Source organism: Asterias amurensis, chromosome 1 (assembly GCF_032118995.1).
Source record: "Asterias amurensis chromosome 1, ASM3211899v1".
Taxonomy (NCBI): Eukaryota; Metazoa; Echinodermata; class Asteroidea; order Forcipulatida; family Asteriidae; genus Asterias; species Asterias amurensis.
Window position 1 is genome coordinate 37,875,537 of NC_092648.1, and position 15,564 is coordinate 37,891,100.

The following is a 15,564-nucleotide window of genomic DNA, read 5'->3' on the forward strand; positions in this document are numbered from 1 at the left end:
CACCGGACGAATTGGGCTATAAAATAGACTAAGAAATGAATTCAACGGTCTTCCAGGAAGGAAGAAGAACAGTCCCTAAAAAAAATCATAAAATTTGGCCGTTTTTGAGCATTTTAAAACAACAACGAAGGTTGCATGATTGTTCTTACCAAATAGTGGTACAAACAATCACGTGACCTTCCGGGCTAGTTTTACTTCCAGCCGTTTAAAAGTAACTTACCAAACCAAATTTAAATCTTTTTTTTACAAAATTATTAACGAGTAATTGACGAAAAAGATCATGTAATCAAATTATCGCTACAAAATGTAGATAATGGTGAAAAATCTAACATAAGATTCGCATTCAAAGAGTCCGTGTAACGGAAGCTTGTTATATGGCCCCACGGCGTGGAGCAATCGGAAAGTGAGCCTCGGGGAATATCATGTAATCCCGGGCGCTATGAACTCCCAGCTTGTGGGTCTCGCCGTGAGCTTGGGAGGGGTTGGGAGCCAGACATCAGAGTACATGTTTGTCATCGTGGGTTTGTCAGTCGGTACACCTCGTGTCGAATCCGTTATTTCTTATGATCGCAATGTTCCAATATTATGCTCTGTTTTGTTTCATGACTCCTAATTTTTTGCTAGGAATTTTCAGGTAACAATAAAAAAAGATTGATGATGTTAAAACGTTGGAATACCACATTTTGTTATACTGACAGTGTTATTGTGTGAGTAGCTTAAAAAATGTTTTATTAATAAGAAAAAAGAAAAGAAAAAAAAACCCCTGAGTCCCCGATCGAAAAAAGAACATATGAATAATAATTTTGTATAAAAGGTTTTTAAAAAATATGATTTAAAAAAAATTCCCTCAAAGCATAATTTTGTCAAAAAAATATTTTTTAATTCTGTGAATGAAGTGTTATTTTTGAGATTGTTGAGGTATTATTTGGCTAGTTCCAAGCTACGTAGCTACTGAGCTACGCTTACGTTCCTTCAAGTTGCGCTATAATATCAAAAGGTACGTTTTCAAGCCCAAGTCAAGCTACGCTTACGTTCCATATGCAGCTACGTTTACGTTCCAAGATATCCAGCTACGCTTACCTTCCATGATGTGACGTTCCAAGCTACGCTTACATTTCCAAGTTTTGCTTACGTTCCTTCTCAAGTTACGCTATAAGTACAAAAGGTACGCTTTCAATCCTGAGTCAAGTTACGCTTACGTTCCATACGCAGCTACGTTTACGTTCCAAGATACCCAACTACGCTTACGTTCCAAGATATGCTTACGTTCGGTACTCCTAGAAATATTTCGGTTTCGTCCGACTATCGTCTGGGAGACGATACGATAGCCGGACGAAACCGAAATAGTTCTAGGAGTAGCACGTCGGGAGCATGTACGCCACGATCACATTCCAAACTGCATCATGGCTATGCAGTAGTAGGCCTAGTTGGTGCAAGGAATGCTTTATTTACTTGTCACATGTCTTATCATATTCTGGGTTAGGTTTTTGTGTTCTTCGTGACGATCTTTGGATGTACGTCGAAGCAAGACTACCTCCATCGTTGAAGGATTTGCCTGATTCGTATATGCTGGTTGTTTATAATTTATGGATAGACTGGATCCTCATGCTGCGTCGTATTAACGTTGCTATAAACAAAGCACCAGTCTACTTACAACATTGTGCGACGATGTCATGAAGATTTGACAGTTGCAACGGCTAGAAACACGTACACGCTGGCCCTATTACCGCATTTTGAAGATTTTTTTTACAGCAACCATCTATAAAAACATTATTTATGATTCTAAAGCCCTATATTGCGTAAACGGTGAGCCGGTGTGTCCCTTTAATTACAAAACAGTTTACCTTGAACCAATTTTTAACCCTTAAGCTTGCAACCGAATACAACTGTTGCCTTTTTTTCTTCAAACCATGCAATCAAAGCAGCAAATAGCTGTAGACAATGCAATCACTAACCAATGTATGTGCGACAGACAAGGAGTAACTATCTTAAAGGTGGTTTCTCTTGTATTTCTATTATTTTTGTAGCATTTTTGTAGAGGCTTTTAAAGATGAGAATTGTTGGTTTATTTTACAGAGTGTCAAAGCACTACGAGTGTCAATTTGAGGGCTGTTGCAATGGATTAGATAGCTCAGTGTGATATATGTTTGCTTGTTAATCCCAAAATAGTCAAAATGTACTCAGTCAGTTTCCCTTGTGGCCCACCATTTAATGCTTGAAGAATAAAGTGTTACCCCCTTAAGGTAATCCTTGTCTTGCTGCTTCCCAGGTCACAGTGTCATGAATCATAACCTTGGGAGTGATCCCAAGTTTTACGACAAAAAGGTTTGAATAGACCTCACAGAATACTGATGAATGTAGTGAGACCTTCAACATTAGGGCTGGATTGCTCAGTTTGTAATGAACCTGCACATTAGATTGCAGGTTCAAATCCCACTTGACATGCTTGAGGCAACTTTGGCTTAATTTAAACCACAATAATCACTCAAATATATCAATTATTGTGGTTATTAGTGTTTAATGAAACAGAAGTTAACAACACAAACAAAGCTTACCTTAAAGCAAAAGAGTCTGAGAATAGTTGGCCATGATTATTCGTCAAATGAACACTAACTAGTGATCTGATTGGACGGTTGGGTGTTGCTATTCGCAGCCTGTGTTGTCCGATACTCAAAGTAGTTTGAGGAAATAATATAATATTTCCAGATATAATCTGAATAAAAACAGAAAAAACAAGATGTAAGTTTTTGAAAACGAACAAGTTATGGTCAAGATTGTTTTATTTGATTTGATTGATTTTTATTTTATTTTTTTGAACGGTGTATTCACAATTAAAATTGCACTTGCGGCCAGAGGTCAAATTAATAACATATGTACATGTACAAATTTTAAAACTTTAAATACAAAAACATGATTGGAATTAACAAAGCAAGCTAAGAGGTCTTAAAGTCACCTGGAAGTGGTATTTTGTCAAAATAAAGATTTTGTCACTTAAATATGTGTTTTGATGAGTGGAATATGAATAAACAATTAACTAAGGTTTTGAAAAATAAGTTTCCATGTTATTTACAAATTTTAAAAATAAGCCCCACCCAAGAGGGCGCTGTTCGTGCTGTTGATCGAGGCGCGATGAATCACATGCAGTGCCAGAACAACGTAAAAACATGCCCTCAAAGTTGAAACAATATCTGATTTTTTTTTACGTTAGGCAAATGCTCCTTTAGGTTTGTTACATCTTTCAGGTACCTTCTTCGACTTCCCCACTAGCTTGAAAAATTGTTGGGATGGCGTCATGTTTTAGAAAAGAACTTTTCTCTTCATGTCAAAATGTGTAGTGTATTCCGGATTCTCTAAGCACGACGGCTCGAAGTGTTTGCTGCACAGCCCTGGAAAAGTCTTGCAAACTAAACCCATCTTTAGTTGTCTTGCTGCATCCAGCAGCATGCACCTGGTCGACATTGCCGGGAAAATGCAAGAAAATTTTTTTTTTTCGAAACGTACAAACTCACGACTAGGACTTGAATGTACTTGCAGGTACGTGTGTTCGATGTTCGATCAGAGAAAGTCTTCCTCGAATGACGTCGCAAAATGGGTAGGCGGAGTCATCCCCCACACAACTTAATTTATTTTTGTAAACATATAATTCGTTAAAAACAATTACTCAAAAAAATTATTTTATTGTTCAGAAACATATACTCTACTGTCTGACTGTTTGAAGAACAAAATTCTATGTCCAGGTGACTTTGAGCAAATCAAAATTAAAATTACTAATGACAATTGTAAACAATCAGGATGACCTCTACCCATGGTCCAAATTTGGCAAATGTCTCTCTATGCGGTAAAGTGTAAAGTCATCCATATACATGTAGGGAGGAAGAACTCGCAGTTTGAATAAAGAATGACCAAAGATGGTCAAGAACACAAGCTGGAGGACGGCAGAAGTCACACTTATATTTAAATAATTTATTCTGACTGATTCAGTATATTTGTGCCTAATATGTAAATTTTTAAGCAAATTTGTCATTTTAATATCTGTTTGAAATTAAATCTTGGTTGTATGATGTACAAAGCTTTCAAAGTCAGTTGTTTTAGACTTACCTGAACTTTAAAAGACATTTCTTTTCCTGCCTTAATTCTATTATCGAAAACCTCAAAGTTCACCACAAAACTTCTTCCAGACACGTAACCCAACTTCTTAGTTTCTTCAGCAAATCTCACACCAAACTTTGGAAGAAGTTAAGGAAAAAAAGGTTCATATTAATAAGATAATAGTAATATTAATGACAATGATATGTTGGTACTAGACCGATCCAATAAGCTCCGCCCCATTGTGTATTGACCAATCACAACGCAACGAAGGTCCGACAAATAAGGTCCGACATGCGCGATCTTTGGTATTAATTGAAAGTTCGGGTCTCATACAGATCACATACAATAAAACATCAGAGAAGTATTCCAAAACACAGAGCACCGTGAAACTATGGTAAACTTGTTTAATAGCGACCTCTTGCGTTTAAATGTTTCGACTGCGCTGATCTTAGTTCGGGTACGTGACTCGGTCGGACACGGGTACCTGACTCGGACTTTTACATACATCGGGATGTTGGAATGGATAACTCGCCATGTAATCGAGAGACGACCAGAATATTGGGGATAACATGAAACAAACACTTTTTTGGGAAATGGTGCAGCTATAGATTGATTTCTGTGTTTGGGTTTACATTAATCTGTCGATTTATCCGGAATTTACATGAATTCCGTGCGGCGTCACAGGCTTTTAATGTGTTCTTAAGGAATAGTATGGCAAGTCGGCACCGAAAATGACGAAGTCGTCGGCTCGCCACAAATTTTAAAACATCTATAAAACAGGTAAGAATGACGCAATGGTGACGTCAAGTATTGGAATAACTAAGTTAAGTTATAAGCTACAATTTGGAGTGTAGTGTGTGACATTTTTTATTTTTTAGTACAAGGTTATTTCATAACAAAATTTGTGTTAAAACCCAAGGGAATAGGGTCATTAAAAAAAAAAAAAAAGAAGAATAATAAGAAAAAATTCAAAAATCTCTACGATTACAATAGGCGTTTCAGCTGTTAGGCCGAAACCCCTTAATTATAATAATAATAAGAAGAAGAAGAACATAACTAGAAATGTGTTGGTTGTGTCACAAACACTGTGGATTTCAGTTATAACAAGACTAAATGTATTCAGAATTTAAAAATGTCATGGTGAGGTTGTTTTTCTGTCCCGATATGATGATCAATTGTCTAGATGTGAAAAGATAAGTTTAGAATTGCATCATGTGGCTTAAAGGCACTTTAGTTTAAATACATGACTGATGACAAAGAATCAATGTGACAATTTCTGATTAATTGTTGCCGGCACAATTAATTTTGTTTTTGATTTTCCTGTTGGGACCAGATTGAAGGGTGAGTTGGGGTCATGTGTGAGCATGAAATATGACACTCATGATGCACTACATTCATGCAGTTCAAATATTCTACTTTTTAAACAATATCTTTTGATTTGATGTATGTTAATTTCCCTATTTGACCGGAGGGAAGGAATAAGTTTGGGTCATAAAGAGTGCATGAATCACACCTGAGGGCGTCTCAAGGAGCTATTGTGTTCTTCAAGGTTTCTTCAAGGTACTGGGAGCTATGTTTAGCCCTTTTCCTACATTAAATACAAATACTACATCAAATGGTTGGTACACTTGATAGAGCTGTGCACTAGGCAGACCTACAAAAACTGTCATAAGTAGTGATTGTTGTATTGTGATATTGTTGAGCAATAAACCAGTCGGGCATGATTGGTGGCTGGGCAGCATCCTGCGGCCTAGCCATGCAGCAGTCTGTTGTCCAACTAGTCAAGCTGTAGATGTCGATAATTTAGTTCTCAGAGTCAACCAGCCAGACGGGACTCACCACTTGCTTTAGGTAAGAACCTGAACCACAACCAAAAAAGGTGCCATGTTTCCTGTTTTTTGTTTTTGTTTTTTTGATAAAAAAAAACTTTAAAAAAACTGGATACCAGCAGAACAATGCAGTGCAGAACAGGTGTCTCTCCTCCCCACCTCCATCACCAACAACTGTATAAATGCCATTACACAATCTCCTCATTCTTACCGCAAAAAAAAATGCAAACAGGATATTTGAAACCTCCAATCTCACCAACTATTATAGTTCCCACATACATAGTCTCTTGCTATAATAAAATCAAATGACAATTAACTCTCTCATTCTACCTTATCATCCATGTAGGTGAATCTATTATAAACAGGTGTGTCGGCATGCCACGGCTCATGAGACCACAGCGTCTCTTTATTCACCAACCCTTCTTTAGTAGCTGTATCATTATTCACGCTTAGACATATCAATGTGCCATCACTGGTGGCAATTAGAAGCTCTAGGTCAGAGGTCAAAGGGATGAGGTCAGCAGCTAATACTGGAGTCATGGAGCTTTTTCGGAGTTGGATGGTCTCAATGCAGGAGCCATCCCCAGATATGATGTAAAGACTGCCCTCATAGTCAGAAACAATCTAAAGTCAAAACAAACAAAACAAACAATAAGTATGATAGAAGTTGCTTTGTAAAAAGGATCACCCCTTTATTAGATGAATTAAGCAGGTTGGCTGTATGTTGTTTTTATTCAACTTAGTTCTTTTGAATGAATTTACTATTCTGGCTCAAGGTGCTCTTAAATATTTAGTTATCATATTTTTTGATACATTGAGTCTTCATGAAATAAAATAAAAACTTCTAGGAGTCCTTAATGTCACAGTAAACCGAATACACAGATTAAAAAAACCACCAGAGGTCAATTAAATATGTAAATGAGATAAAGGAATTGTCACATGGGTGTTCTTCCCCACAGTAAAGGGTCGTATGGCTTGTAACTGGCATCCTCTAACAAAGATGGTGACAAAATAGGGAGACCACCTAGCTCAGTTGGTAGAGCGCAAGCTTATTAAACCAAAGGTCATTGGTTCCAATCCTACTCAAGTCAAATTGTCCTTGTCCAACCCAAACTGTTTTACTAGTTTAATAAGTGTAGTGGCCGAGCGGTTAAGAGCACTGAATTCAAACTCTGTTGTTTCTGATCAGCAGAGTGTGGGTTCGCATCCCCAGCAGCGACACTTGTGTCCTTAAGCAAGACACTTAACCATTGCTTCGTCCTTCGGATGGGACATTAAGCCGTTGGTCCCATGTGTTATGTAACTCATGTAAAAGAACCCAGTGCACTTAATAAGTGTAGTGGCCGAGCGGTTAAGAGCACTGAATTCAAACTCTGTTGTTTCTGATCAGCAGAGTGTGGGTTCGCATCCCCAGCAGCGACACTTGTGTCCTTAAGCAAGACACTTAACCATTGCTTTGTCCTTCGGATGGGTCGTTAAGCCGTTGGTTTCATGTGTTATGTAACTCATGTAAAAGAACCCAGTGCACTTAATAAGTGTAGTGGCCGAGCGGTTATGAGCACCGAATTCAAACTCTGTTGTTTCTGATCAGCAGAGTGTGGGTTCGCATCCCCAGCAGCGACACTTGTGTCCTTAAGCAAGACACTTTACCATTGCTTCGTCCTTCGGATGGGACGTTAAGCCATTGGTCCCATGTGTTATGTAACGCATGTAAAAGAACCCAGTGCACTTATCGAAAAGAGAAGGGGTTTGCCCCGGTGTTCCTGGTCGGATCGGCAGTGAATTGCGCCACAGCACCTTGTAAAACATTACATGGTGCTATCAGAATCAGGTCTCATAATTCAAAGCGTAGTCCCACATCTGGTGGAAAATACTGTATGTAACAGCCCCAGGAGCGTCACAGGGTGACAGACATGTGCACTATTTAAGAAGCCACAATTATTATTATTGTTATCATTATTATACCTAGAGGTCATAACAAAGAACCAATGACTACTTACCACATCAAGTGTTTGATCTCTAGGTCTAAGCCTCGTAATTAGTGGAGTTGCTAGGAACCTTCCCCCAAGATCTATTGGCCAACCATCTAGCACTTTACCAGTATCTCCATGTAAGACCCACACATGGCTGCAGTAATACAAACAAACAAATAATCATGTCAAGATCTATTGGCCAACCATCTAGCACTTAACCAGTATCTCCATGTAAGACCCACACATGGCTGCAGTAATGCAAACAAACAAATAGTCATGTCACGATCTATTGGCCAACCATCTAGCACTTAACCAGTATCTCCATGTAAGACCCACACATGGCTGCAGTAATGCAAACAAACAAATAATCATGTCACGATCTATTGGCCAACCATCTAGCACTTAACCAGTATCTCCATGTAATACCCACACATGGCTGCAGTAATACAAACAAACAAATAATCATGTCACGATCTATTGGCCAACCATCTAGCACTTAACCAGTATCTCCATGTAATACCCACACATAGCTGCAGTAATACAAACAAACAAATAATCATGTCAAGATCTATTGGCCAACCATCTAGCACTTAACCAGTATCTCCATGTAATACCCACACATGGCTGCAGTAATACAAACAAATAATCATGTCACGATCTATTCCAGTATCCAGTATTTCACTTAACCAGTATCTCCATGTAAGACCCACACATGGCTGCAGTAATACAAACAAACAAATAATCATGTCACGATCTATTGGCCAACCATCTAGCACTTAACCAGTATCTCCATGTAATACCCACACATAGCTGCAGTAATACAAACAAACAAATAATCATGTCAAGATCTATTGGCCAACCATCTAGCACTTAACCAGTATCTCCATGTAATACCCACACATGGCTGCAGTAATACAAACAAATAATCATGTCAAGATCTATTGTACAGTATCTACTACCACTTTACCAGTGTATCCATGTAATATCCACACCTGGCTGCAGTAATACTTGTATTGTCCAACACAAGTATTAGAACATTAAAACGTTGTGCCACATGACATAGGAACATTTATTATATATAATGAACAATTCCAGAGCATAGGAAGTACATACTGCCAGCACATGCTGCACCTACCAAATGAAACAAACAGTCAATGAACAGGACCTAGACTAGGTAACTCCTGCTAATAGCCTCCAGATGCAATAATTTGTCACTGTAAGGACCAAATTCTAGGCCCAGCAGAGTTTTTGTAAAGTTTAAGAGTTGCAGGCTTATGCAAATCAGTTTGTGCCTGCTTGAGTGAACATTGACCTCTGGCAGTGCTATAGCATGGTAAGGTGTGGCTCACTAGCCTACAGGAGTTCATACAGTGAACATATGTGTTAAGTCTATAGTGGCCAGGCAGACAGTGTGGCAATTTGTGCTGTTACTTTTGGTGAGTTAAATCTTTTGCTTTGTTTCATTTTAGTAAATGTGGAATATACTGTGCTTATTTATATTTGATACTGTCATTCCAGAGATTTGAGAGACCTTTAATCAGTAAATTTTGATGTACTTTGGAAGCTCATTTTAGGATTTTGTGCAAGTATTCACAGTAGTAGATTTTCCAAATTTCAATTGTACTACATTTTATTGTTTTTCCAATTGTGTTCACCCTTTCACACTGCAAGGATTAATGATTTAAAACAGTTAATTTGTTCCAAAGTTTATTTATTTCCTGTTAAACAATATATTTATAAGTGTTATTTATTTGTGGTTTATTACAGCTAATCGGTTTATGCGGTTTGCGGTTTACGGTTTCACGATTTCATAGAGATTACAGAAGTTTGGAAGTAGATGTTTGTGTTGGAATTGAGAAGCTGGATCCAATAAACTGATATTAGCAAACAACAAATTGTGTGTTGATTTGAACTTTGAGCTGGACCACTATATCATTAGCAAAAAGACAGTTGTAATTTGGCATTGACAATGACGTCTAAACGTAAGAAGAAAGCTACACAGAAAGGTGCTGCCTATAATAAAGAGTTCAAGTACAAGCGATTAGGAGAGGCTTGGAGAGCCGCTAAATTGAAGTCTGATTCCCTTCGAGACAAGTTGGGAACCAATCCGTCTCTTGATGAAACAAAGGACGCATATAAGGAATGGATGGATGTCTTTGAGGAGTTCATGAAATGTTATGATGATTACTGCCAGTGGCTGAGTGACGTTGAACGTCTACAATTTGAGGAGGATTGGTACACGGATAAGGAGGTCTGGCTTTCAAACGTAAACCAAAAGATTCAAGATTGGTTGGTCAAGCAAGAAGCTCCAATGTCGTCAAAATCTTCTAGATCATCAAAACGGTCAAAAGCATCCCAGTTACTCATTGAAGAAGAGCAGAAGAAAGTAGAGCTACTCACACGCCAGAAGGCTTTGAAAGCGATGCAAGCTCTTGAGATTGAAAAGATGAAGTTGAAACAACTAGAAGAAGAAATTGAGATTAAGACTGAAGTTGCTGTGGCCGAGGCGAAGTGTAAGGTCTTGGAGAAGTTAGAAAAGACAAGCAGAAATTGTAGTGAAGTTACAAGGGCCTCGGATGGGGGATCTGAATTGAACGCCGGTGCAGCCGTAAAAGAAACCAAACCTGACATATTCAAAGATGCTACAGGGGATGGTGAAAGGCCAAGTTCAGAGAAAGCCTCGGAGACTGCAGCTCATTGGATGGACTCCTTCGAGAAATTCTTAGATCAATATGACGTTGCTGCTCTAAATAAACCGCCTCCAAAACCTGAGCCTAAGACCGCCGGTACTCCACTGTTACAGCAACCGGCAAGTCAGCCTCGACAAGAAGTCCCTGATGTCAGTGGTGTACAACAAATCGTTGATGGTGTTGCACAGCCTCGTCAGTCCACAGGTAGACAACGTCAAGATTCTGTCGATGAGGATGTACAGCCCACGAGCCACCAAGATGGGGTAGCAGTGATTAAAGATGACGTGGGTGGTCAATCCGTGAATGAGATGATTAGGCATTTGCAACGACCAAAAATCGAGATGGAAAGATTCAGCGGTGAGGCGATTGAGTATAAGCGCTTTATGAGGATGTTTAGCGCCAGAATTGCTAAGTTGTGTGACACTGAGCGGCTTTATTACCTCGAGCAGTTTACTACAGGCGAGGCACACCAAATAGTTACTGGATACAGTTATCTGGATGGCCCTACTGGCTACGCAGCAGCTGTCAAGGAGCTGACAGAACGATATGGAAATCCGGAGGTGATAGCTAATGCATTCATCAAGAAAGCTGCTTCATGGCCGCAAATCAAGGCAGATAACCCGAAGGCTCTCGATGGTTTTGCAATCTTTCTTCAGGAGTGTGAGAGTGCCGTCAAATGCGTTGGTAGTTTGCAGTACTTGGAGCATAGTGAGAACATCAAGTCCATGGTGATGAAGCTACCTTACAATTATCATGACAGATGGAGGTCTCGTGTGCAGCAGTGCAAGTACAAAGGAGAAATGGTAAAGTTTCATCATCTAGTAGAATTTGTCAGGTTCGAGTCCAAGAAGGTTAACGACCCTGTTTATGGTAGAGATGCTTTGTCAACCACAAGCCAGAAGAAACCCGCCAATCGTTGTGACACCAGGCCTAAAATCACCATGGCAACAAGTGAAACTACGGATCTCAATACCGCTAAGGATGTTGACAAGATGTGTTGGTTTTGTGGTGGTTCACATTTGTTGATAGGATGCTCCAAATTGCGAGAACAACCTTGGAGTGAGCGCATCGAGTTTCTGAGAAAGCGGCGTCTTTGTTTTGGTTGTCTTAAGATGGGGCACATGAAGAGGACATGCAACAGGAAGGCTACGTGTGATGTTTGCAAGGGTCGACACCCTACTCTTCTTCACATAAATCAGAATGATACTTCAAGGCCTGCACAGTTTTCAAGAAACGTGAGGGATTCAAGTGCCGTGCCTGGGAGTAACATCGGTTGTGAGTATACCAACGTAGCATGTGACAACGAAAATGAGAACCAATGTACGATGGCTATCGTCCCAGTTCGTGTGAGGCTTGCTCATGGGTTAAATGATGTTGTGACTTATGCATTCCTGGATCCTGGAAGTAGCGTGTCATTCTGCAGTGAATCTCTGATGAAGAAGTTATGTGGCGTGGGCAGACGAATGCACATTAGACTGGACACCATGGGAGAGCCGCACAACATGGATACTTACTTGATTGAAGGCTTAGAAGTACGGTGTTTAAATGGTAGTTCTACAGTCAAAGTCAATATTCCGAGGGTCTACACCAAGGATAAACTTCCTGTTAAGCGACATCACATACCTACTCACGATGATGTTTCTCACTGGAAACACTTGAAAGATGTCTATATGCCACAAATCAATGCTGGCATCGACCTATTGATTGGTAACAATGTTCCTGATGCGTACTCACCGTTGGAAGTTAGAACGGGACCGCGGGGTAGCCCTCATGCAACAAAGACAGCACTTGGATGGATCGCTTGGAATGTTGTGAGGTCAGTTCGGAATTGTCAACCATTCTCTGTGAATTTTGTGGATGTTGCTGCTAAAAGGTACGAGGAGATCAAGAAGCTCAACATGTTAATAAGAGAAAGCCTCAACTACGACTTTCCAGAACGTACGATCGATGACAAACGGGAATGGTCCCACGAAGACAAGTCATTCATGGAGAAGGTTGGCGGCTCATGTAAGTTTGTCGAAGGTCACTACCAAATTAGTCTGCCATTCAAGAAAGATGTACGTCTGCCCGACAATTCTGCTATGGCATTGAAGCGTCTTGTAAGCCTGGAGAGGAAGTTGAAGGGGAATCAAAAGTTCCACCACGATTACAATCTCTTCATATCGAACGTCCTGGACAAAGGATATGCTGAAGAAGTGCCCGCAGCTGAGGTAGACACGCAAGATGGACGAGTTTGGTACATACCCCATCATGGCGTATATCATCCTAGAAAACCCAACAAGGTTAGAGTTGTTTTTGATTGTACAGCCAGTTATAATGGAGTTGCACTGAATGATCTCCTTCTTCCTGGTCCGAACTTGACGAATCATCTTATCGGTGTCTTGCTGAGATTTAGACAGGAAAGTGTGGCCATAATGGGTGATATTGAGTCGATGTTCTACCAAGTTCACGTCCCCAAGCAGGAGAGGAACTATTTGCGTTTTTATTGGTGGCCGAATGGAGATTTAAGTAAGGAGCCTACACCCTATCGAATGAAGGTTCATCTCTTTGGTGCTGTGTCATCTCCATCGTGCTCAAACTACGCCTTAAGGCTCACAGCACTGAGCGATACCGACAAAGGCAACACTGTAGCAGCAGAGACGATTTTTAGAAATTTCTATGTTGATGACTGCTTGAAGTCGGTCAAGTCCACAGAAGATGCAGTTGATCTGATCACCAAACTGACAGCACTTTGTAAGAAAGGAGGGTTTAATCTAACCAAATGGATCAGCAATGACGACGCTGTGATGCAAGCCGTGCCTGCAAGTGACTCTACTAAAAGGCCCAAGCTAGATGTGAATCACTCCTTTCAACAGATGCCTCGTGAAAGAGCATTGGGTGTTAGCTGGGATGTGAAATCGGATTCGTTGGGCTTTAAGATTTCAGTGACGACCAAGGATCCTACGAGAAGGAACATCTTGTCAATCGTAAGCTCAGTTTATGATCCTTTGGGATTTGCTTGTCCTGTCATTCTACCAGTCAAAAACCTGCTGCAGAAGTTGTGTAAGGAGAATATCGAGTGGGATGCCGAAGTTACAGGAAATGACTTGCGTGTTTGGAATCAATGGTTGACGGATCTTCCAAAGCTTGAAGAAATGATGGTACCGAGATGCTATAAGCCGTTGAAGTTTGAGGCTGCCGAACGTCAGATACACAACTTCAGTGATGCTAGCGATTGTGGTTATGGGGTTGTGTCCTATCTACGTCAGGTAACTACTAAGGGACATATTCACTGCTCCTTTCTGGGGGGCAAGGTCTAGAGTCGCTCCTCTAAAAAAGGTGACTGTGCCACGAATGGAGTTGACAGCAGCGACCGTGGCAGTTCGCATAAACAAGATGCTGGAGGATGAGTTGGATGATCAGATACACGACACATTTTTCTGGACAGATAGTACTGCAGTTCTGAAATACATCTCCAATGATGCGACCCGTCTCCACACATTCGTAGCCAACAGAGTGCAAGTGATCAGGGAAGGTTCTAATGTTAGTCAGTGGAGATATATAGAGACAAAGGTCAACCCAGCGGATGATGCCTCGAGGGGGCTACGGGTCAACAATTTCTTGAGTAATCAACGCTGGCTGAAAGGTCCCGAGTTCTTATGGAAAAATGAAGAACATTGGCCGAGCCAGGCTCTGATTCAAAGTGATGTTGATGACCCAGGAGTCAAAGCAGTGAGTGGTGCAGTCGTCGCTGATGAATCATCCTCAATATACGACAGGTTGCTGACCAAATACTCCAGCTGGAACCAACTTAGACGAGTGATGGCATGGGTGTTGTTTGCCAAGCGCAAATTCTTACAACTTAAGACACAGCGAAATGACACCAAGCGTGATGACAAAATGGTTCCTGTAGTTCACCTGACTCCTGACATGCTCGAGGCCGCTGAGGTTGCTTTGGTTAAGTATGTTCAAGGAAAGGCCTTTTCAGATGAGCTGAGTTGTCTACAAGGCACTAAGGGAGCAAATCAAAGTGTTGCTAAATCTAGCCCTGTCTACAAGCTAAGTCCGATATTAGTAGATGGAATCATGAGAGTTGGAGGACGGATTGACAGAGCAGTCTTTCTTCAGTTCAGCGCAAGACATCAAATAATTCTACCAAAGGATTCACCGGTGTCAATGTTGCTACTCTACGAGGCACATAGAGATGTAGGTCACCTAGGGAAAAATGCGATGCTTGCACATGTGAGAAGAAAGTACTGGATACTTGGAGCAACTGGCGCCTCCAAGAAGATTGCATACAGATGTGTAACCTGTAGGAAGTATCAGAGCAGGCCAATCGAGCAAATGATGGCAAACCTACCAACTGAGCGTCTTGAAGCTAACCAGCCTCCATTCACTAACACAGGCATGGATTACTTTGGGCCGCTGATGGTGAAACGTGGCAGAGCAGCAGTGAAACGGTATGGAGTAATATTTACATGTCTTTCTTCTCGTGCAGTTCACCTTGAAGTAGCTTCCTCGCTCGACACTGATTCTGCCGTAAACGCAATTCGAAGGTTTGTGGCCCGACGAGGAATGGTGAAGTTTATCAGGTCAGATAATGGCACAAATCTGGTGGGAGCAGAGAAGGAGTTACGTCAGGAGCTAGCTAAGCTTAAGCAATCCAGTATAAGAGATACCCTGTGTGATAAAGGCATCAAGTGGGAATTCAACCCTCCTACAGGATCTCACTTCGGGGGAGTGTGGGAGAGATTAATTCGTTCGGTGAGAAAGATAATGTATGGACTGTTGTATGAGCTTAAGCACTGACTTGACGATGAAGGCCTACACACGTTGCTATGTGAAGTGGAAGCCGTCCTGAATAGCCGTCCAATTACTGCTTCTTCAACACAATCGGATGACTTGCGAGCACTGACGCCAAACGACTTGTTGCTAGCTCACAATACAGGTGCTCCTCCGGGTGAATTCTCCAAGGATGATTGTTATGCACGCAAACGATGGCGG

General features: G+C 40.8%; 2 protein-coding genes across 3 annotated transcripts in view; one reads left to right on the top strand and one right to left on the bottom strand.

Annotated features, from left to right (window-relative positions):
• The window catches only part of LOC139939169 (uncharacterized), a 51,199-nt gene that overhangs the window by 17,570 nt on the left and 18,065 nt on the right, over positions 1-15,564 (bottom strand). For both annotated transcript variants that reach the window (XM_071934950.1, XM_071934943.1), the window contains exons 8-11: positions 7,919-8,045; positions 6,249-6,542; positions 4,099-4,224; positions 2,556-2,713 (exon numbers count right to left, since the gene is read on the bottom strand). In XM_071934950.1, coding sequence (XP_071791051.1) covers positions 2,556-2,713; positions 4,099-4,224; positions 6,249-6,542; positions 7,919-8,045 — 705 coding nt within the window. The remainder of the gene's footprint in view (positions 1-2,555; positions 2,714-4,098; positions 4,225-6,248; positions 6,543-7,918; positions 8,046-15,564) is intronic.
• On the top strand, positions 10,093-13,880 carry LOC139940415 (uncharacterized). The gene has a single exon (XM_071936653.1). The coding sequence runs from the start codon at positions 10,203-10,205 to the stop codon at positions 13,878-13,880; it is 3,678 nt and encodes a 1,225-aa protein (XP_071792754.1). The 5' UTR covers positions 10,093-10,202.